Here is a 24,253-nt window from a genome sequence, read left to right as displayed (position 1 = left end):
GATGACCTGAGCCTCAGTTTCTTTCTTTCTTTTTTTTTTTTTTTCTGTCTTTTTGCTATTTCTTGGGCCGTGCCCGCGGCATATGGAGGCTCCCAGGCTAGCAGTTGAATCAGAGCTGCAGCCACCGGCCTACGCCAGAGCCACAGCAACACGGGATCCGAGCCGCGTCTGCAAGCTACACCACAGCTCACGGCAATGCCGGATCGTTAACCCACTGAGCAAGGGCAGGGACCGAACCCGCAACCTCATGGTTCCTAGTCAGATTCGTTAACCACTGCGCCACGACGGGAACTCCCAGTTTCTTCATCTCCAAAATGGGGATAATATTAAAACTCACCTCATGGAATTGTTATGAAGGAGACTTGAGATGTACATGCAGTCTTTGTATAGTGTGTGGCATATGATAAGTGCTTATGAAATGTATGAGTATATATAAATTATTCTGTGTGTATAAATAAATAAATATTTAGGCACTATTCCACACCTGCCTTTGTAGATTGAAAACCTAGAATGAAGAGAGATACCTGTGCTTAGAATTCCTTAATAAAGAAAAAACATGGGAGTTCCTGTTGTGGCTCATCAGGTTAAGGACCTGATGCTGTGTCTATGAGGATGTGGGTTCAATCCCTGGCCTTTTTTATTTATTTTATTTTTTTTGTCTTTTCTAGGGCCGCACCCTCGGCATTTGGAGGTTCCCAGGCTAGGAGTCTAATTGGAGCTATAGCCACCAGCCTACGCCACAGCCATAGCAACATGGGATCCAAGCCACATCTGCGACCTACACCACAGCTCACGGCAATCCTGGATCCTTAACCCACTGAGCAAGACCAGGGATCAAACCTGTAACCTGATGGTTCCTAGTCAGATTCTTTAACCACTGGGCCACGATGGGAACTCCAGTCTCTGGCCTTTCTCAGTGAGTTATGAATCCAGCATTGCTGCAAGCTGCAGCGTGGGTCACAGATGTGGCTAGATCGTGTTGCTGAGGATCCAGGCTGCAGCTGCAGCTCCAATTTGACCCCTGGCTGAAGAACTTCCATATGCCACAGGTATGGCTGTAAAAAGAAAAAAAAAATCGCAAGTGCTCATTATATAATTTTAAAGTGAATAAGTAAATAAATAAGTAAACAGAGAAACTATTGCTTCAGTATAATACAACATCTTGATGGGATGCTGGACACAGTTCTGACTTTACACCTATTAACTTGCTTGATCCTCACAATAACCCTTAGGACGATACTGTTACTATCCCGGTTTTACAGATGAGGCACAGAGCGTTTAAGCAGCTTGTCCAATGCTACACAACTAATAAGCAGTGGAACCAGGAATCAAACCTAAGCAGTGTGGCCACAGGGTCTACGCTCTTCACCACTGCAGGAAAAAAAAAGTGCTGAATTTAGCTTTAACTGCAATCACAGGTGTTTCTAGATCTGCACTGCTACTACAGAGGCCACTAGCTATATGTAAATGCTTAAATTTAAGATAATCGCATTTAAATAAAACTAAAAATCCAATTCCAAGGACACATTCATCACATGTAACATACTCAATAGCCAGTGAGGACAGTGGCTGCTGTATTGGGCAGCAGAGACATCAGATCTCCATCATTGCAAAGTTCTACTGGACAGCATTGTTCTAGAGAGCTCTAGAAAATATTAACCAAACACAAGACTCAAGCTCAATGAGTGAACATAGATTTTTTACATCAAATACTTGCTAATATTATCTGCACCTAGCACACACATTTTTTGGAAAAATAAGACATGCCATATATTAGTCTAAATTGACAAAATGTAAGCATCCACGTAGAATATATGCTGAGGTGACCTCACTTACACAGCTTCTCAGAAAAACACACAGTAAAAATTCTTCACCCATTGGCCAGTATTGGGCCAGATTTGGAACCCACAAGGCTGCAGGTTGGGGGCTCCCCAATGCTACCCTGATGGACATCTTGTCTCCACACTGTGCCATCAAGCTGCCTGGCCTCCACCAGAAGAGCAACGGAGAAGTGAGTCCTTCCCTGCCTACCCGGCATTTGAGTTAATCCCGCCAAAACCCTCCATGACCTGAAGCTTGATGCCATCTGTAGCTTCATGGGAGGGGTGGGGGTGGGGGTGGGGTGGGATGGGGGATGGGGCTCAGCTCTGTTCCCCACCTACAGGGAACCTGTCTGTGAAGAACTGGTTTTAATGTCTGATCAGGGCACCCAGAATCCCAGCCTTTAGAAGAGGGGGACAGAGTGGGGCTGGGAAAGGAAGCCAGAGAACAACTGGAGAGGTGAAACCCAAGACTGGTGACTCTGTTTTAGGCACTGGCTGTGGGGAAGGATATGCAGTGTTACTCTGAGTTTCAAGAAGGCTTGAGGACGCGAAAGCCGTGAGGAACAGAGTCACTGCCGTGCATGGAAAATTGATGTCCTCCTTCCCAGGTCCTAACAGGGAAGTGCTTATCTGTTACCAGCAATAGTGCATTTATACGTGGGGACAAAGACTGGAAGGTGTCATCCCAAGACAGAGTCAGAATTCTGGAGATGGGGGCTCCACACCAGCGTCTTGGCATCCATTCTGGCAGCCACCATGAGGCTCTGCACAGCCTTCTGGTGCTCAGCTTCAGCGGACAATTCTGTCACCCTAAACCTGATGGCAGGCGAGCTGCCCAGGCCCCAGCAGCAGCTCCTGGGCAGCACTGAACCCCTAACTGTCAGTGGACACAAGACTGATTACAATGCACTTTTACCTGCTCATTGCTGTTGCCTGACTCTAGGTTAAAAGACCCACAACAAAACAAAGGGAAGGGACAGAGTAAGATTGGAAGCACGTAAAATGCCAAATGATCACCTGGGTTTGACACATTTTAATGGCCTTCCTTTTGTCCACTCTGCCCTCATACTCCCTCCCAGCCCACTTTAGAAACATTATTTGAAATTTTTGAATAGCAGCAAATCTGGATTTTAATTCCGCTTCTGTGTTTTGTTTCTGCGGGCCTGCAGCCTGACCCTGAAAAGTGACTTTTATCACCCCTTCAGATTCTTTCTCCACAGTGCATAAGGCCTCCTTTCCAATCAGTGCTGATCCTACCACTGTCAACCTCATGAACCTCATCGATGACTCCCTTGCCCTCCAGGATACACTCTAAATTCCTCGGCCAGGCCTTCAAGACCCTCCATGATTCTGCCTCCACTGCCTATCTTCCCAGGCTTGTCTTCTATCACCGACCCTGGCTCTTCTGTTGCCACCCCCCTCACCACCCATCCCTGTGCCTTTGCAAATGCTGGCCCCTCTGCCTGGGGGTGACCACTCTGCTTTCTGTGCTTTGCTCAAATCTTGGCTGGATTTGCCACCCACCAATGAGTGGAGCCAAAGTAATTTCCAATTCTGAAGACCTAGATCTAGGCTCAGGGCCGGACCATTAATAGGGCCTCCATAACTGTCATTTGCTGCAGTCTGCGATGGCACTCGGCCTGCCCTGCCATAGTTTCCTGGGTCTTTGTGTCTCTCACCATTGGCTTGGAGGGCAGAAACCAAGTCTTTTTATTTGTAGTCCTCGCCGTCCAAATGTTGAACCCATAGTAAGTGCCTCCTAAATATTGCTAAATTGAGCTGACACCTCTCCTAAAGGAAAAAAAGTCTCCATCTGTTGCCTTCTCAGGCATGTGAGATGCAATACAGAAGTGGTTAAGACACAATACAGAAGTGGTTATCACAGGCAACAACATCGGTTTTGAAGTCAAGGTCCTAAATCAGTACAAAGCACAATCCATAAAGGTTAATGATCTATCAACACTGGTCTAGTTAACACTGTTATCTGGCTTATTAGTTCAAGGCTGCCGAGAGAAGCAGGAAGTGTGGTTCTAAGAAGTAGTAATTACTGGATGGAAAAATGCCATGGATCCTATGGGGATTACTCGGCCTGCCAAAGGAACCCCCAAGAGGAAACAAGGAACCATTAATTCCAACTTTCCAGCAGGAAGGAGTGTGTCGGGTTTCAGCAGACCACGTCTCGATTAGGAGGCTTTCAAGGTATGTGATACTTCGATTACCTGCCTCAGAATCACCTGTGCTGTCAGTTGAGAATGCAGACTCTTGGGCCCAATCCCAGTCCCACTTAATCAGAGTTTGTTTGTTTGTTTGTCTAGGGTATAGGAATCTGCATTTTAAATAAACTTCCTAGGGCATCCTTATTTTCATTGAAGTTTGCAAATCTTTTACCTGTCATTCTCAAACATATACAGTCAGTCTAGGGGAAGACAATTGTGAATATATGCAGCCAGACGGCAGGAGCAACCCTGCTGAGAATCCTTGCTTTTCCCAGTAGTATATGCACAGGACGGACAAGGAGCCACAGAGTCTCTCAACTCCAGGCAAGTTAGCCAATGACCTGAGCTTGGGTTGTTGGTCTATAAAGGAGAAGGGGGGAGGAGAGGTGAGTGAGGTGGTCTCTGGAATAAGCACCCCCAGTGTTCCCAGAGGGCACTGGTGTGCAGGCAAAATACACATAAAACAGCCAGATTGTCTGTCTGTCCTTTTATAGCGGATGCAATCACCTCTTGGAAAATGCAAAGGGAGTTTTCTTCCTTTCTGGGCTGAAGTCTCATCACCCCTGTTCCTGTCCTTCTTATTCTTCCCCTTCTCGTCTCAGCTCCTTTGAGGGGAATTAAAAAAAGTCATCCAGTAGTTCCCAGAACTAAAGCGAAATTAGTTTTCAAAGTGGATCCGACACACACACCTCAAGCACATTTTCGTTGGAAAGGCACAGACAATCGGAAGGCAGAGGCGCATTTCTTACAGGCGAGTGACAGAATGGTACACCCAGGGCTGGCTCGCCATGCTGCGTGAAAGTGACACGAGTGTTATCACGAGAAGAGAATCACGAGTGAGGTGAGGAGGGATCAGGCCTGCACATGTTGGGGGGCGGGGGGGCAGACCAGCCTTTCAAGGGATTTGGAAAGTAAGGGCAGAATCTCTGCCTTGCTTTAGCTCTGAATGGGGTCGCCTTTGGTCACTGACTGGGGAAGCTCAGTTACCATCCTCAAGGATGATTTATCAGTTTCCATCCTCAAGGATGACTTTCCAAATCTCGGTTGGGCTAAACCAGACAGAAGCTGAACGCTGCACTGCCCACCTAGAATGCTGTGTTCATCCCCCCGACCCCCACCCTCATCATTTGAAATTTCCAGGACCTATGTAATCTACTCTTTAACAGAGACAAAGGCTTTTCAAGATCCCCACCCATCAAGTTCTTGGATTGAAAAAATAAGACTCGCCCCGAAAGGCAAGTTTGAGGATTTAGAGTGGAACCGTGGTCTGCAGGGCTGGAGCAGCTGTAAATGGAGGGAAGGCGAGTCTCCTTCAAGGCGGGCTCACTCCTTCTTGGTGTGTTCCAGGACGCGGTAGGGAACCCCAGAGGCGCTTCGAGAGCCGTGTTCTTCCTGCATGACGGGCAGTGTGGCGGGAGCGTAGATCTCAGAGATGTTGTCGTTGTTTTCCAGGGCCCCGTAGGAAAAAGAAGCTTTGAGGTCAGGCTGGACCGTCATCCCCTTGTCATGCATGTTTTGCATACCTGAAATGAAATCCATTTCCCCCAAATCATTACATGGGGAGAGGGTCAAATTAGACCACATGCTCCTCCATCCCCCCGCCGATCCCCAGACTAATCATAGTGCTCAGGAGCTGATCATGTGTAGTGTCAATTTCCAGAATGCTTTAGCTTGAAAAGAGAGCACCCATGAATATACACTAGAAATGTTACAGTTGCTAAGCAACAAAGGATGAACCTTCAGGAAATATGCACACAGACCAGCCATTGTCAACAGAAACCCCTAGTTGACTTAGAATGAGGCGGGAATGTCTGGGTCACAGCGGTGTGGAATCAGCACTGTGCTTAGAACGTGGTAGGTGCCAACACTTTTTGCTGAATTAAATCAGGATCCAGAAAACTTTACTATGCTGTTGAGAGAAGAGGGTAAAGGATACGTGATGGTGACACATCTATCAGGACTCTCAAAGGGAGAGTTTTGACCTTTAACATTAAAATCCCCGGTCCATAGAAAACCGACAGAACACTATAAACCAGCTATAACGGAAAAAATGGCAATCATTTAAAATAAATAAATGGGAGTTCCCGTCGTGGCGCAGCAGAAACGAATCTGACTAGGAACCATAAGGTTGTGGATTTGATCCCTGGCCTCGCTCAGTGGGTTAAGGATCTGGTGTTGCTGTGAGTTGTGGTGTGGGTCGCAGACGCGGCTTGGATCCTGTGTTGCTGTGGCTGCGGTGTAGGCCGGCAGCTACAGCTCTGCTTAGACCCCTAGCTTGGGAACCTCCAGATGCCTCAGATGTGGCCCTAAAAGGACAAAAGACAAAATAAATAAATAAATAAATAAAAAAAATCCCGATCCACAGATGGGGTAAGGTGCAATTTTGGTCATTACTTTTGTGCACACTCATGTTGGATTTCCACTACATTTGAGGGCAAAGACTTTAGTCGGTACTTCCTTTAAACTTGAAATTGTATTCTACAGTTCCCCAAGTCAGGTGGGATTTGATCTCCTCTAAGGCCAATCCTTTTCCTGGTATGCAATTAAGACCTTTCAAATTCTCTTGCCCCCTGGCTGAGTCCTAAGAAATTGAACGCAAAGTGTTTTCCGTGAGACTCCGATGATAATAACAGCTGACATCTGACTGCCTCATATGCCCTAGGCACTGGGCTAAGTGCTTTAAATAGTAATAGTAACCACAACAGCAATAATGATAATGGCTAATGAGGATTGAATGTTTAGTTGGTGGAAGGCACAGCTCTCAAAGGTTATAAAGTTTTATCTCATCCGATTCTCACAAATATCGATTAGGAAAATGAGGCAGTTGGAGGTTAAGGAACTTGCTTGAGGTCACTACGTTTCTAAGGGGCAGTGCCCGGGTTCAGACTCGGGTGGCTTAAATTTGAAAGCTCACAGTTAACTGGAATGCTGTGTGGACTCTCTATAGGCCTGTACTTAATCCTCCCAAATCTTATGACAGAAATATGCTACTATCCTCCATTCCTGGATAAGAACACAGAGATTCAGAGAGGTGAAGTAACTTGCCCAACGTCACACAGCTAATGAGAGACAGAGCTGGGATTGGACACCAAAGCCCGTGCTCTTATTCATTCTGCAAATGGCTTGGGAAGAGCCAGTCTGTGGAAGGTCCTTTGCTTCCACATGGCACAAGCCTTAGCTGATGGGAGTCTGAAGGGTACCTTTTAAGAGTCTGTGGTTTGGATTTTGGGGAGGGAGGTGGGAGGAGTTGGGGGGACGCCTACTGCTCAGGGGAGAGAGTTGGCCTCATTTAGCTTCATCAGGGCTCTCTAGCCCAAACCCGCCAGGAAGACACCTATAGTCTAATAAACTTGAGTTTCTTGACTCATTGCAATGAAGGAGATGTACACCACGGTAGCGGGGAGGGTTTCAGGAAGAGGGTATTGGAGAGGACTTATTGGAGTTCCCTGGTGGCCTAGTGGTTAAGGATCTGGTAATGCCATTGTTGTGGCTTGGGGCACTGCTCTGGTGCAGGGTTTGATCCCCAGTCCATGGACCTCTGCATGTTGTGGGTGTGGCCAACAACAAGAACAAAAAAGAAAGAGAGAGACTCATTACAGGATTTGGGTTGTGTCAGATGATTTTAGGAAGGGCTTAAGGAATCAGGGCTTTGCTTTGGATTTTTGGGGTCAGGAAGTGCGGATAATACTATATAATTGGAGATCTTTTTTTTTTTTTTTTTTTTGTCTTTCTGTCCTTTTTTTAGGGCCTCACTCGCTGCATATGGAGGTTCCCAGGCTAGGGGTCTAATCGGAGCTGTTACTGCTGGCCTACGCCAGAGCCACAGCGACACCAGATCCAAGCCTCTTCTGCGACCTACACCACAGCTCATGGCAACGCTGGATTCTGAACCCACTAAGTGAAGCCAGGGATTGAACCCGCAACCTCACGGTTCCTAGTCCGATTCGTTTCTGCTGCGCCATGTCGGAAACTCCAATATAATTGGGGATCTTAATGATTGTTACCTAGAGGGAAAGACGAGTTGGGGACGAAAGCTGTGGTTAGTAAAGAGGCAGCAGTCACGTGTGTGAGGGGGAGGGTTGGTCTCCCTGTGGTGTGGACAATGTTCATGTTCTGTCTGTGTCTGGACACGATGACAGAGTGGTCCTGTCTGTCTTGATCCATCACAGTCCCAGGGTGACCTTGTCTGATGTTCATGTTCCGTGAAATGGTCTATGTTCAGCCAGGAATGCCAAGGCTCAGCTGTGAGAGCCAGGCCAGCTCCCAGCTGTCAGGGGCTGCTTTTCTCTTTCTCATTTTCTTAAAAAAAACCCTTTTTATTACTATAATTTTTAAAAAATTTTAATTTGTTGTGAGTTTTAGGGCCATACCTTCAGCATATGGAAGTTCCCAGGCTAGGGGTGGAATTGGAGCTGCAGCTGTCGGCCTACACCACAGCCACAGCAACTTGGGATCCAAGCCACGTCTGTGACCTACACCCTAGGTCACAGCAACGCCAGATCCTTAACCCACTGATTGAGGCCAGGGATCGAACCTGTATCCTCATGGATCCTAGTCAGGTTCGTTAACTGCTGAGCCATGAATGGAACTCCCTATTACTACTGTTTTTTCAATCCTTCTCATTTTTTAGAAGTCTTTCAGGTGCTAGGTTCATTTCAAGCCTCTCCCAACTGTGATGTGTGAATTTTTGGAATTTGAATGCCTTTTGAACTGTGGCTACTGGTCAGTTGTGAAGATACCAATCTGGGTAGATCAAAAGCAAGGCAAGTCCTGATGCTGACTAGGGAAACCAAACAGCTGGAAAAGTGATTCTGTTTAAATATCCTCTTCCTGTTCTGCCTGGCATCAGATCAAGCCAGTGATTGAGATTTTCAAAGCCTTTTTTTTTTTTAAAGCAAAAGGGAAGTGAAGCCAAATTCAACCAGGCATCTACCAGGTCCTAGACACAGTGCCAGGGGCTTTTAACATCTTATCCCACTACCCGGGGAATCCCAACTTACAAGTGAGGGTCAGAGGCCTTGGGAGGTCCAGGCACACGCCCAAGGTCACTCAGCAGGTAGGTGGTGGAGCTGGGATTTGAATCCAGGTCATCTGAACCCCAAGCCCATGCTCCGCTTTAGAGTACAGAACCCATGCCTACTCAGAAGTCCTGACATGCCATGGCAAGCGGGCAGGGTCTCCTTTCTCCAACATCCGAGGTCCCAGCAGTCACAAGGCACAAAGAGGAAGCCAAAGCCACATCCACAGACAGATCACAGAACGTGGATAACTAAGATTACCTTCGGTTACCTTCTATCTTCTACCAGAAGATACGTCTATATATATGCAGATGCAAATACTTATACAGATACATACACGTACATAGTTTGTAAACACACACATGTACATACACATACTTGCACACACACAGAGTTGACACCTCACCTATCTGGAATTCAGCTATCCAGCGCCCTCATCTATCCGGAACACAGCCGAGAAACAAGGAAGTAAGCAAAAAAGGCATCTGAGCAGCCAGATTAGATGTTTCAAAAGTCCATGCATTAAAGCTCATGCACTTAACTCCTAGGGGGAACCTTCAGGCCCCAACTCAGAGTTTATTTTTATTTTATACACAATTCCAACAACTTGGGTCAAGTGAGAAGATGGACAGGGAGCTGCGATATGCAGGCAGGCTGGTAACACCAAGAATGACACACAACTGCTTTGTAGCAAGAGATGAGGAAATAATAGACAAAGTAGACACATAAACTCTGGGGCCGTTAGAAGTAGGGCACCTCGGTCAGCCCTGAGGACATACCTCCCTCTCGAGTACTTTATTAGGCAGGGCTCTGCGTCATCACTTGCAAATGTATCTTGTTCACGAAACTGTCTTAACGAAGGGTGGGAGATTACGTTTTGGAGAGAGTTCCATTTTATACATTTAAACTAAAAATTAGGGAGCTCCCTTTGTGGTGCAGCGGAAACAAATCTGACCAGTATCCATGAAGATGAGGGTTCAGTCCCTGGCCTCGCTCAGTGGGTCAGGGATCCGGCATTGCTCTGGCTGTGGTGTAGGCCGGCTACTGTAGCTCCAATACAACCCCTAGCCTGAGAACTTCCATATGCCATAAGTGTGGCCCTAAAAAAAAGCATTAAAAAAAAAAAAAAAAGATAAAAACTAAGTTTGAGTTAAAGCTAGTGATCGCTGGCATCCTGTAGGATTTAGGTCAGCAAGCCTAGATGGGGCTGGTCCAAGGTCAGAGCTTTCTCGTCTGAGTCCCTTGAGGCTGGACGGGCACTCTCTAGCCCCACAAGCCCACCACTCCCTTTCGTGCAGCCCTCAGCCGGTTTGCACGTCTATGCTTCTGCCATTTGAACTTGTGCTTCCCAGTGTGAACCTTCAGCTCCCTGGGAAATTAGGCCTCACAGAACAATCCACTCCCTTGTGACACCAAAGGAGTGAGGTTATAGTATCTGAATTTCACGCCTCCTGTTTTCCTTCCCATCTCTGATCTCCCTTCCATGGAGACGAATGGATTTTCCCTTCGGTAGGCATGAAGCCTGGCACTGCACATTATAATTCTATCCAGTAGGAATCAGGATTGTCTTTGAAAGATCCCCAGAGAGACTCGAGAACTGGCAAGGTGCGCTCAAAGCCAATCGAGGTGCCCCAGCCACCGCCTCCTCTTTTGCAAACTGAGATTAAACAAATAAAAACCCCAACCCCATCACTAAAACAAAGAAAAACAACAACAACAACAACAACCAAAAAAAAAAAAAAAAAAAAAGAGAGAGAGAGAAAGAGACAGTCACACCATAATGACACAGCACATTTTCCCTGTACCAAACCCGGAGGCTGGCTGTGTCTTTTTAAACAGGAAGTAGCGGTCACTTTACACGGATGGACTGGCTGGCTGGAGACGTGGGATCTGAACGTTACCTGGCATGGCATCCATGGAAATATAGGGCTCAAAGGGAATGGCCTTCTTCCTGTTACGTGTGATTAGGAAGACGCCCAAGAACGCGATGAGGCACCTGACCAACACAGGAAAGGGAGGAAGAGAAAGTCAGAGTGAGGTCGGGAGGGGTACTTTCAAGTCCAGGTAATGAGAAAAAAGGGAAAAGAAGGTCACAGGCTGCTGCGGGGAGCTGACCACAGAGCGGGCCTGAGAGGTGACCAGGCCTGGGGTCAGCAGGGAGCAGATGTGAGGTGAATAGCAACAGCCCCCGCAGCCCACACAAGCCTCAATCAGAACAAGTCAGGCTCTCCTGGCCCAAACCTGCAGCGTGTTCCCTGCCACTTACCCTGCCTTTCAGAACCTTGCCTTTCAAAATGTGTGTTTTTGTGGGTTTTGTTTTGCTTTGTTTTGTTTAATTACAAAAGCTCTTGGAGTTCCCATTGTGGCTCAGCGGAAACAAATCTGAGTAGCATCCATGAAGACGCAAGTTCAATCCCTGGCCTCACTCAGTGGGTTAAGGATCCAGTGTTGCTATGAGTTATGGTGTAGGTTGCAGACACAGCTCGGATCTGGCATTGCTGTGGCTATGGTGTAGGCTGGCGGCTAGAGCTCTAATTCAACCCCTAGCCTAGGAACACCCATATGCTGGGGGTGTGACCCTGAAAAAAAAAAAAAAGTTCTTTATGGCCTAAATTCAATCAATGCAGGAGCAGAGAAACTGAAAAGTGGAAAATCCCTGTACTCCCCCAAGCCCTGCCCCATCCCCCCCATAGATGTATATTCTTCCAGAATCTTTTTTTGTTTTTTTCTTTTCTCCAGAGCTTAGGTAAAAAAACACACTTTTTGAAAATGGAGGTATGATTTACATGCAATAAAATGCACAGTCCCTAAATGTGGAGCTCGATGAATCAATCTTACCTGTGTGCACACTCGTGTGATCACCACCCAGGTCACTAGGGAAGTCACTTCCATCCCTTCCACCCCAGAAAGTTTCCTGTGTCCCTTCCCCAGTTCATGCCATAACCCTTCCCTGGAGGAAACCACTGTGCTGACTTCCACAGATTTGATTTGCCTGTTCTTGAACTTCTTGTAAGTTAAACTATATAGTGTGTTTCTCTGCCTAGTTTCTTTCACCTGATAAATGTTCTTAAAATTTAGCCACTTCATTGTATGTATTAGTAAGTCATAATTATTATTATTATTTTGGCCATGCCTATGGCATGTGAAAGTTCCTGGGCCGGGGAATGAACCCATACCACAGCAGTGACAACACTGGATCCTTAACCTGCAGAGCCACCAGGGAACTTGGAGTAGTTCATTGTTTTTTTTGTTGTTGTGGTTTATTTATTTATTTATTTTGTCTTTTTGCCTTTTCTAGGGCTGCTCCCATGGCATATGGAGGTTCCCTGGCTAGGGGTCTAATCGGAGCTGTAACCACTGGCCTACACCAGAGCCACAGCAATGCAGGATCTGAGCCACGTCTTCAACCTACACCACAGCTCACGGCAATGCTGGATCCTTAACCCACTGAGCAAGGCCAGGGATCGAACCCGCAACCTCATGGTTCCTAGTTGGATTTGTTAACCACTGCGCCATGACAGGAACTCCCGACAGCTTCTGTTTTAAAGTTCATTGTTTTCAATTGTTGTGTTGAACCCACTGTTTGAATATATCACGATTTTCTTCCCACTCTCTTATTGATAGATATTTAGGATGTACCCAACTTGGGCATATTATGAGTAAAGCTACTATAAATATGCACGTACAGGACATTTTGTTAATATATGTAACTCATTTCTTTTGGGTCTATATCTAGATGTGAAATTGCTGGATCACAGGCACACTGTACATTTTAAAAATGTAAATTTTTTCATTAAATGTATCCTATCCACGGTTCTATGTCAGTACCTATAGACCAGCCTCAATGTTTCAAAATGGCAGTACGGTACTTAATTGTATGGTGATAGTATAATTTATTTTACCTGCATTTTACTGATGGGCATTTAGGTTACTTCCAATTATTTGCTTATACAGTTAATTTAAAAAATAATTAACACCCTCATACATATGTCTTTATGTCTATCATTTACTTTTCTAAGACAAATGATTAGAAATGGAAAACTGCATCAAGAAACATGCTCATTTAGGAGCTGTGGCTCAGCATAACGAACCTGACTAGTACCTATGAGGATGAGGGTTTGATCCCCGGCCCCGCTCAGTGGGTTAAGGATCTGGCATTGCCGTGAGCTGTGGTGTAGGTCACAGATGCTGCTCGGATCCTGCATTGCTGTGGCTGTGGTGTAGATCCGCAGCTGTAGCCCAGATTCGACCCCTAGCCCGGGAACTTCCACATGCCGTGTGTGCAGCCCTAAAAAAGACTAAAAACAAAAACAAAGAAGGATGCTCATCTAAAAGTTTTCCTGATATTGCCAAACTGTGCTCCCACACGAAGGAACATCTCACACGGCAGCAGACAGCTTGTCTCCTTAGCCTCTTGTGGACATGGGCCACGACCCAGCCTATTAGTTTCTTTTTTTTTCTTTTTTCTTTTTTTTGTCTTTTTGCCTTTTCTAGGCCTGCTCCCGCAGCATATGGAGGTTCCCAGGCTAGGGGTCCAATCGGAGCTGTAGCCACTGGCCTTCGACACAGCCATAGCAACGTCAGATCCAAGCCATGTCTGCAACCTACACCACAGCTCACGGCAACACCAGATCCTTAACCCACTGAGCAAGGCCAGGGATTGAACCCTCAACCTCATGGTTCCTAGTTGGATTCGTTAACCACTGCACCACGACGGGAACTCCCAGCCTGTTAGTTTTTGCAAAATGATGGCCTCTCTAGTAGCTTCGATATGCATTTCTTTGATCTGAGGTGGGATTGAGAGCATTTTTGTGGATCAAATGGGATGTTTTTGAAATGACAAGGAGATTAAAGCCCAAAAGAGAAGGAAGGGAAAGTAAAGCTCTTGGGGAGTGAAATGCTCACCTCTGGGGACAAATCTCCCAATGCCAGCTGCTCCTCTGGCTCTAAAGGATTCTGCCTGAGAGGCTGAAGCCGGTGGCAGCGTGGGGGGAGGGTGCGGGGAGGGGCAGCCTGCCTGGAACTCAGGGCCGGGGAACAGGAAGGACTCACCCCAGTGCAAACATGCAGACGTGCAGCACGTCCTCCCCGAGGAAGTCCAGGTAGAAGATGGCACCTGCAGCAGCAAATGACAGAAAACACGGGTGAGCTGTTTCTGCATCCCCTCCTGGCCAGCCTGTCTAGGATTTGGAGAAGCTCTCATCCTTGCAGGAGACCAAAGTCATTCAAAAATACCCTGACTGCACCTAGTAGGATATTAGAAGAATGGAAGAAAAGCCCTTTGGGAGAATAAGTTGTCTTTTCTTTCTCCTCCTCCTAGGCCCCGCTTTTTTCTTTTTTCTTTTCTTTTTACGGCCACACCTGAAGCACATGGAGGTTCCCAGGTTAGAGGTCAAATCAGAACTATAGCTGCCGGGAGTTCCGGTCGTGGCGCAGTGGCTAACAAATCTGACTAGGAAACATGAGGTTGTGGGGTTCAGTCCCTGGCCTTGCTCAATGGGTTAAGGATCTGGAGTTGCTGTGAGCTGTGGTGTAGGTCGCAGATGCGGCTCGGATCCCGCGTTGCTGTGGCTCTGGCGTAGGCCAGCAGCTATAGTCCCGATGGGACCCCTAGCCTGGGAATCTCCATATGCCGCAGGTGTGGCCCTAGAAAAGACAAAAAAAAAAAAAAAAAAAAAGAACTATAGCTGCCGGCCTACACCAGAGCCACAGCAAGACCAGATGAGAGCCGAGTCTAGGATCTACGTCACAGCTTTCAGCAACACCGGACCCCTAACCCACTGAGCGGGGCCAGGGATGGAATCTGCATCCTCATGGATACTAGTCTGGTTCTTAATCCACTGAGCCACAATGGGAACTTCAGCCCTTCTTATTTCTTTTTTTCCTTAACTTTTCATTTTGAGATAATAACAGACTCACAAAAATAGCATGCAGTTCCCATGTCTCCTTTATCCAGAGTTCCCCATAAAGAGGCTCTATGAACAAAACTATAGACCTTATTTCACCAGTTTTTACATACTCCTCTCTCCATCTTGTTTTGTTTTGTTTTGTCTTTTTGCCTTTTCTTGAGCTGCTCCCGTGGCATATGGAGGTTCCAAGGCTAGGGGTCTAATCGGAGCTGTAGCCACCAGCCTACGCCAGAGCCACAGCAATGCAGGATCCGAGCCATGTCTGCGACCCACACCACAGCTCACAGCAACGCCAGATCCTTAACCCACTGAGCAAGGCCAGGGATCGAACGCGCAACCTCATGGTTCCTAGTCGGATTCGTTAACCACTGCGCCACGATGGGAACTCCTCCATCTTTCTTAAGATGGAAAACAGGCTTGGTGTTTAAGCTTTCTAACTTCACACAGCCAGCAGTTGTCAAGCCCTATGGAGTGAGAGTGCCACGGGCCTGCTGCCCTTACCATGCAGCCAGTGTCTGTCTGGACTCACTTTGCCCCTACGGGCTTCCTGCTGTGTGTATCCCCAGGTCCCTGATTCCCTGGCTGACTTCTGACTCAACCACAGGGTTTGCTCTTCCCCTCCACCTTGTCTGGACCAAAGTTGTTGACTGTGGATGAGGTTAGCTTTCTGGGTGCTCTGTGTCAAGCTCCACATGATCCCCTGGTACCGCTTACAGCACAGACACTGGCAGGCCGAGTGCCCTCTTGTTCCAACCTCTGTGAGCAGGGTTTGGGCACCACTTGTCCTAAGTGCAGTGCAAAGCATATGGCTTAATGGCCAGGCCTTCCACAAAGGGAGGCACATTAGTTCTTACTGGTTTTTCACTCTGAAAATGTGAGTCACCATTGCCACTTAAAAACAAACAAATAAACGGATATGCTTGTAGCTTCAGCTACCTCAGAAAGAAAAAAAAATATATAGGGGTGAAGCAGAAGAAAAGGGGGATGTGGTAAGGATGATGTTGGCTTACTGAGCACCTATTATGCATATTCTCACGATCTCTAAAAATTATACACACAAGGAGTTCCCACCGTGGCTCAGCAGGTTAAGAACCCGACTAGTATCCATGAGGACGTGGGATGGCTCCCTGGCCTCACTCAGTGAGTTAAGGATCTGGTGTTGCCGTGAGCTGTGACGTAGGTTGCAGAAGTGGCTTGGATCAGGTGTTGCTGTGGTTGTGGTGTAGGCTGGCAGCTGCAGCTCTGATTCTAGCCCTAGCCTGGGACCATATGCAGGTGCAGCCCTACAAAAAAAATAATAAGCAAAAAAATAGAATAAAATAGGGAGTTCCCACAGTGGCTCAGTGGAAACGATTCCAACTAGTAACCGTGGGGATACAGGTATGATCCCTGGCCTTGCTTAGTGGGTTAAGAATCCGGTGTTGCTGTCAGCTGTGGAGTAGGTCATGGACTCGGCTTGGATCCAGAGTTGCTGTGGCTGTGGTATAGGCCAGCAGCTGTAGCTCTGATTCAACTCCTAGCTTGGAAACGTCCATATACCACAGGTGTGGCCCTAAAAAGCAAAAAGACAAAATAAATGAATAAATAAAATAAATGATACAGATAAAATGTGTGGTTACTTGGCCAGTGGAGGCTGTGGAGCTAGCCCAGTGATGGTAAAACTTGTTAAAGGAGTTCCCAACCTGGAGCAGCAGAAACAAATCTGACTAGGAACTGTGAGGTTTCGGGTTCAATCCCTGGCCTCGCTCAGTGGGTTGAGGATCCAGCGTTGCTGTGAGCTGTGGTGTAGGTCGCAGATGTGGCTCGGATCTAGTGTTGCTGTGGCTGTGGCGTAGGCTGGCAGCTACAGGTCTGATTAGACCCCTAGCCTGGGAACCTCCACATGTCGCGAGTGCAGCCCTAGAAAAGACAAAAACCCCCACAAAACTTGTTAAAGAAACCTCCCACAAGCAGTACCAAGTAGGGGGCATTTGGACTGTACATATTTCAGTTCTTGGAGGTGTTGTTATTCCCATTTTATGAATATGGAACGGAAGCTCAGAGAGGTGAAGTGATTTTCCCAGAGCCACACAGCTCCTGTCTGTGCTGGGGTGCAAACCCAGGTCTCTCTGGCTCTAAATCCTGCACTTTCCCCATGAAACCATCTACAGCTGTGACGGACAGAACAAGTCAGTAGCACTGGCCTTCTGACAGAGGCGGCACCCCCTCCCTCCGCACCAGCATAAGGTCCCTGCTGTCGAGGAAGAAGACAGAAATCTAGCAGCTGCACCCTTACCTGCTGTGATGGCCACAGTCGTGGACAGAATGTAGCCCACGCTGGCAATCAGAGAGGAGTCATACATCTGCGAGGCCTGACCTAAAAACCTTCAACACAGAAGCACTCTGGTTAGTGGGCTGTTGGGGGTGTTACAAGGCCGAGGTGAAAGCTGATGACCGCAGGCTTGGTTTGAAATATGAAGATGCAGCATGAAGGAACATCCCCTGGGCTTATAAAGATGCTAGCCTTGTGTGTCTCCCCAGCTGGGGTCCATGCTTTGCTCCCTTTCTTCTCCTAGACGTGGCCTGTGGCCCATCCTCCTGCCCTACATGGGCCATGCCTTCCTGGCCTCACACCTCTGACCACCTGAAATGCCCTTCACTGTACCTCTGTGTCCCCTGCATCCTCAACCCACTAAAAAGCCATTCCTGGCTCCTTAAACACGCCAAGAAACTCTCATAGCACAGAGCACATTGTGCTTCGTGTTGTAATTATTTTAACTATTTTTTTTGAACAAGTCTTAATTCAATACTCACTGCAATACATACAGGAAAAAGAGAAAATTAGAATCATTTCTAATCTCTCCATCTAGGATACACACCCCATCATTTCAGAATATATTCTTTGCCCATTCTCTGCACAGCATTTTGGTTATTGTTGTCTAGCTGCTTATACCGTAACACACTTTCCTCCCAACTGTGATTGTCCGTCTGTTTACTGGCTGTCCCTGCACCAGGGCCGTGGGCACCTTGACTTCAGTGACTATCGCTCTGTATGCAGAAGGCCCTGCACAGGCCTGGCACACAGAGGCCTCAGTGAGAGTGTGCTGACCCTGTGAGTAAGAAGCTCCCAGGGCGGGTGGGGCACCTGATCATCTGCGTAACCCCTGGAGGGCACAGCCCTGGGCAGGGGCACTGCAGAACAACCAAGAATAGTTAACAATGGACATCATAATAGTAACAATTATAAAAGAAGCTGTGCTTTGCTGGACGTTATCCTAGGGATTGTACTAAGGGCCTGATGGGATTCTGTTGTTATTCTCATCTGCGGACGAGGAATCTGTGTCTTGACGCTGAGCGGGAGGCATAGAGCCGAGGCTGAGAGGCGTGGGATGGGGTGCAAGCCAGACGCCTGCCTTCCAATCTCAGCTTCACCACTTCCTGGCTTCTTAACCTCACTCTGCCACAGTCCCTTACATGCAAAATGAGGATGATTCATTGTTGTGGGGATCAAATGAACTCAAGTTCATGTGACGGCAGTGAGAGTCGAGCTTACACTGGGGAGCAGCAGACCCCCTATGATCCCTGCAGGCGCTGCTGGTGGACAGGGAGCCTTGGGGGCTGGAGTCCAGGGCCTGACCACCCTGGGTGAACCAGCCCCAAACACCACACTGAAACTTGCCCTGTCCACCCTCCCGCCCCCATGCACGATTGTCACATGCTATCCAGGCCCCCTGGTGGGCACCAGGTCTCAGATGTGAACCAGGTCTACCTGCTTTTTGGGGGGGGCCATGCTTGCCTGTGGCATGTGGGAGTTCCTGGGCCAGGGACCAAACCTGAGCCACAGCAGTGACAATGCTGAATCTCTAACCCACTGCACCACAAGGGAACTCCCCACCTTCTCTTCCACTTGGAAAGATTTCTTGAGGACAAGAAAGGACAACTTTCTGCCTTCCATCTGGCAGACGAGTGGCTGCTTCATGGGGACGGCACAGCTTCCTCTGAGGTCCCTGAAACGGACGCCTGCCTTGGAGCAGGTGGGGGTGAGGCTGCCTCTGACAGGGTGGTTCTCACATTCTGAGGCAGAGGGAGAAATACACCCACTCCGGCTTTTCAAGTGGCACGGAGCCCCTGCGCGTGATAACTCGGCAAATTAGCAAGCCCCCTCAGGGAGGGCAAACCCTGGCCACAGGCTATGTTTGAATGTTCTGCTCTCCCTACAGCTTCAGACACAAGTGGAATCAGGCTCAGAATATGGGAGAGACCCTCGTGGAGATGCCCTGCGGGAAAAGAATCCACAACTCACGCGGCTTGATAGATGGCGGTGGCCACCATGCACACGAACATCACGTAGAAGATGGGGTAGTCGAGCTGCAGGTTCCCCTGTATGGACAGGATGAGCATCCCAGCCACGGCCTTCACCGTCACCACGGTCATCGAGCCTGAGGAAGGGTACAAGGACGTGTGGGAGCCTTGGACACGTGGAACAGGGCAGCCTCCTCTGAAAGCAGTTTATAACCCCAAAGGGCTCAGCGACAAAGGTGGAGGGAACGCGGGCAGAGCCAAGCCAGGATTCGCACAGTGAGCAGATGCGGTCGGCATCGGATCTTCTGTGCCTCTCTTGTCAAAGCAGAGAGGAAGGCAAAACCCAGACAGCTACTTCCAAGTGCCCCTTCTAAACTCCACTGAGAAAGGGCAGTGAGTTCCCTCTGAACCCCTGAGTGGCAGCACTGCATCTGGAACACAAGGCGAGGGCCAAACGATCTTTGACTGTATCGATACCGATGGACTTCTTTTGAGTATCATTTTCACAGCAATCACAGGAAAAAGGTGGCTTGCAAAGACCTTAGGAATTTTTATTTTTTCAAAAATTATTTTATTTTTTGGAGTTCCTGTCATGGCTCAGCAGTTAACAAACTCAACTAGAATCCATGAGGATGTGGGTTTGATCCCTGGCCTTGCTCAGTGGGTTAAGGATCTGGCGTTGCCGTGAGCTGTGGTGTAGGTTGCAGACGTGGCTTGAATCCCACATTGCTGTGGCTCTGGCGTGGGCCGGAGCCTACAGCTCCGATTCGACCCCTAGCCTGGGACCCTCCATATGTCGCGGGAGTGACTCAAGAAAAGGCAAAAAAAAAAAAAAAAAAAAAAGTAAAATGATTGACTCGGAATTCCCATTGTGGCTCAACAGTAATACACCCAACTAGTATCCAGAGGACATGGGTTTGATCCCTGGCCTTGCTCAGTGGGTTAAGGATCCAGTGTCGCTGTGAGCTATGGTGTAGGTTGCAGACTCGGCTTGGATCTGGAGTTGCTGTGGCTGTGGTGTCAGTGGGGAGCTGTAGCTCCGATTCGATCCCTAGCCTGGGACCTTCCATGTGCCACATGTGTGGCCCTAAAAAGACAAAATATATATCTGTATATATATACTTATATATACAGATATATATATATATAATTTTTTTAAAATATAAAAATAAAAAATAAAATGTTTGACATTCATAGTTTTAAAAAACATTTCTTGGGAGTTCTCATTGTGGCACAGTGGGTTAAGAACCTAACATTGTGTCCAAGAGGATGTGGCTTCAATCCCTGGCCTTGCTCAGTGGGTTAAGGAACTGGCATTGCCACAAGTGGGACATAGGTTGCAGACATGGCTCAGATCTGGTGTTGCTGTGGCTGTGCTGTAGGCCAGCAGCTGTAACTCCGACTGGACCCCTAGCCTGGGAACTTCCATATGCCACAGGTGCGGCTGTAAAAAGAAAAAAAAAAGGGGGAACCTTGTCCTGGGAGGACACATTTGTGTAGTTTATGGCCTGTTGCTGGAGTGGGAACCTGCGGTGGGAAGGGCAGAGGGAAATAACCCACATTGGGCACCCTGTGTTTAATCCCCTCTTCCCCTTGAGATCTGGGTGTTTTCTTAGGCCCAGTTTTAGAGGACAGCGAGGCTGACACAGGGCAAGTTCCCAGGAGGCAGCGGCAGGGCTATACCCACTCTTTCCTCTCCAGAGAAAATAGGTACTTTGCACAGTTCCATTTAGTAACTCAAACTCTATGCGGGACGAGAGCCTCCCCCGCCCCCCTGCACCCATGCCTCTAAAAGGAGAAAGAGCAAAGTCAAATCAACTCCTGCCCTTGAATCCAGAATTGAGTCCTCCCCTCCGTTAGGTCTTCCATGGACCCTTAGGGCCTCAGTTGTTGGAACCCACTCCATCCCTGACTTCTCTGAAACAATCTCTAACCCCCACACCCCCACTCTGCTTTCTTCCTCTTCACGGTAATTGTCACTGCCCAAACTCATGCCATCTGTCACTTTTGCCCTTTAGAATAGCGGCACGCTGCGGGCAGGGGTGTCTGGTTTGCTGCTCTAGCCAGTTTGCAGCACTGTTCCTGGCACTTAGGAGACCCGGCACTGGAGCAAGAATGCAGGATGCCACTAGCAGCACTGCAGAACCAACCAGAGCTGTGTCCCATCAGCAGAGACCCAGCTCCTGCAGCCTGAGCCAGCCTGGGCAGCTCCCGGGTCCAGAGGCCACAGCTCGGTAAACACAGCCCACACTTCCTTCTGGTGTGACTCCGCGGTGGCAGAACTCCAGTCACCCGGACCCTCACTTACCGAGTAGCGCCACCAAGAGGAGGATCACGACGACGTTGTTGGCGTTCCTCTCCTTGTAGAAGTACAGCAGCGAGCAGAAGAGGACGATCCCCACGAGCTACAGAGAACAGCAAGCGGGGAGGTCGGCGGGGCCATGGGCAAGACCAGGAGAGCCTGGGGGCTGAGTTCTCGCTGCCGTTTTCATCAGCCACAGACCCTCAGAGATGAAAGGGAACTGAAACACCCAGCATCTCCCATACCACTGACAGATCTCCCTGGAGAAAAGGAGGAAAGGCTGAATCTTTAATCCCTGGAGGACACCGAGCAGGCGGTCGCCTCGGGGCAGGGCTCTGAGGGTGAAGTGCTGGCCTCGTGTCTGCCCTGTCTTAGATGCTCAAGATGCCTCAGGCTGAGCTGGTTTCTTCCCACTTCACTGCTCCAGGGGTAACCCCCATTAAAAGTGGGAGTTGGTCAAGGAAGGAGATGCTTGTTGGCCAAGGAGAAGAGATCTTTGGTTGGGTATATATGCGCATGTACCACCTGTCCCCTAACTAAGCCCCTGCTGTGTGCAGCGTGGTGGGGTTGAAAGACGACGACATGTGGAAGCAGGGAGGCCCCGTTCTGAACTTGGATCTCCTTCTAAACAACTGCGTGACCTTGGGCAAGTCACTTAACATTTGCTAAACCTCAGTTACCCCGCACTGTGAAATAGGGATAATAGTTCTTAACTTACCAGGCCATAACCACAGCTTCCACTTAATGAACTCATAAATCTGCCAAGCTCTAACAGAAGCATTTTATCTTAACTCATTAAATCAGCACGAAGTAAAATTCTTACAACGTAGGTACTATCACAGTCCCAAGCTCACTGATGGCAGAGCCAGGATCTGAACCTGGACAGTCAGCCTCCAGGCCCCAGGTGCTTTCCCACTAAGCTGCACTGCCTGCAGACAGGGGGCCCAGTGCCTGGTGTTTCGAAAGTGCTCAAGCGGTAGACTCTTACTACTAGACAATGGCAGTTTGAGAAGCTCCCTGCCCCTGGCATCGACAACTTGTCCTTTCTATTCCTGAAGGGTCCGGGCACTTGGCAATATTTTCCCAAGGAAGGAAGCCAGCCCCAGCACACAGCAAAACTAAAGCAGAAAAATTCGACACTGGCTCAGCTCCATTTGCCTAACCTCCTACCAAAGTTTATGTATCATAAAAACCAAGGCACTGGCACTAATGGGCATTTTAAAAAAGAAAAAAATTTTTTTAAATTCCTCATAATTAGAGACCACCAAACACAGCTGTTTTCATTTTCCTGTTTCTTCCGGCCTTTGTCCCAGCGAGTACATATTTTACCCGCTTGTCATTATAGTGAAAACACAGTTTTGTTCTGGGACGTTTTTAGTTACCGTAAACAATTTTCTTGTTTTATGGAGCTGTCATAACTGTCTTTAATTGCTGCAGAACACTCCATCCAGCAGATGTACAGTTACTCATCAACATTCCCAACCAATGTGCATGCGTTCGGGGATGGGGATTCAATTTCCCAGCCGTTTTTCATGACGCTTCAATGCATGCTGGGATGAGCACTTGGCGCTCCATGGAGAGATGGCTGTGTATGTGTTGCGGCCTTCTGATGCACCCGAGTTTTTTGAGCATGTCTCTCTTTATTTATTTATTTTTGCTTTTTAGGGCCTGCACCCACGGCATATGGAGGCTCCCAGGCTAGGGGTTGAATCAGAGCTGCAGCTGCCGGCCTATGCCACAGCCACAGCAACGCCAGATCCTAGCCGTGTCTGTAACCTATACCACAGCTCACGGCAATGCGGGATCCTTAACTAATGGCAGAGCCAGGATCTGAACCTGGACAGTCGGCCTCCAGGTGCTCCAGGCTCCAGGGAGAGCCCAGGATTGAACCTGCATCCTCATGGATACTAGTCAGGTGCGTAACCCACTGAACCACAACAGGAACTCCCTCATTTATTTTTTTTATATCACAGTGTGTGGCACATAGTGGACACTCAATAAATATTTATTGACTTTGATTTGGCCAAATCTCTCTAGCTGGCAGCACTGCCTTACAGTCACGATGTAGGAGGACAAAGTGAATTGGTGACTGAGTGCTGGTCATGTGCTGGGTGCCTTCCACTGTCCCAGGTCCAGTGACGTCCGCCAACTTACAGAGAAGTAGCCAAAGCATCTGGCTAAGCAACTTGGCTAGGCCTACACAGTAGGTAACAGACTGGAGCCCTGAACCAAGAGCTCCCTGAATGAAGAGCCTGTGTTCTGGGGTAAAGCTCTCCCTGAACAGGTGGGTCTTTGGCTGTGCTGGGAACATACTTTTCCAGACCCACCAGATAAATGCTGGGGCTGGCTGGCAGTAGGGAGGAGACACAGTCCCAATCTTGGGGAAATCTATCCTCTGGCTTGCAGGCAACCCGAGAAGAAGGGACTTTGGGGCCTCTCCAGCAGTCCCAGGCTGCTTGAGTCAAGAGAAAACAGTTAGCCCTTTCACCAGCGGGCCCTGGTGTCACGTCAGGCCAGGCAGGCAGGCTTTAAGTCCATCTCTGCTCTCACGGGACTCTGAGCAAGTTTGCTAACCCTGAGATCCAATGGGGAGAAAATCACCTATGTTACAGGGCTGTTGAGAGAATCTGAGATGTGATAAAACACATTTTCACATACTGGGGTCTAGGGCAGTCATTGTGGCTTGTACGTGACTTGAATAATT

At 48.3% G+C, this 24,253-nt stretch overlaps 1 protein-coding gene across 8 annotated transcripts in view; it reads right to left on the bottom strand.

Moving 5' to 3' along the window:
- Positions 1-1,082: 1,082 nt before the first annotated feature.
- The window catches only part of NIPAL3 (NIPA like domain containing 3), a 54,743-nt gene continuing 31,572 nt past the window's right edge, over positions 1,083-24,253 (bottom strand). For 2 of the 8 annotated variants that reach the window (XM_005665096.4, XM_021095541.2), the window contains exons 7-13: positions 21,556-21,652; positions 19,249-19,384; positions 17,242-17,330; positions 14,110-14,173; positions 10,959-11,053; positions 9,464-9,495; positions 1,083-5,562 (exon numbers count right to left, since the gene is read on the bottom strand). In XM_005665096.4, the coding sequence (XP_005665153.1) occupies positions 9,479-9,495; positions 10,959-11,053; positions 14,110-14,173; positions 17,242-17,330; positions 19,249-19,384; positions 21,556-21,652 (498 nt within the window). In that variant the 3' untranslated portion in view covers positions 1,083-5,562; positions 9,464-9,478. Of the gene's footprint in view, positions 5,563-9,463; positions 9,496-10,958; positions 11,054-11,407; positions 11,479-14,109; positions 14,174-17,241; positions 17,331-19,248; positions 20,260-20,536; positions 21,653-24,253 lie in introns of those variants that run through there. The other 6 variants (XM_003127700.7, XM_005665094.4, XM_021095542.2 and 3 more) reach the window with 4 other exon arrangements.

Source organism: Sus scrofa, chromosome 6 (assembly GCF_054392235.1).
Source record: "Sus scrofa isolate SSC_HxYL_T2T_F1_AM1 chromosome 6, Sscrofa_HxYL_maternal_Yorkshire_Landrace_v2.0, whole genome shotgun sequence".
Taxonomy (NCBI): domain Eukaryota; kingdom Metazoa; phylum Chordata; class Mammalia; order Artiodactyla; family Suidae; genus Sus; species Sus scrofa.
The sequence above is the reverse complement of the archived record's forward strand: the minus strand, read 5'-3'. Positions and strand labels throughout refer to the sequence as shown.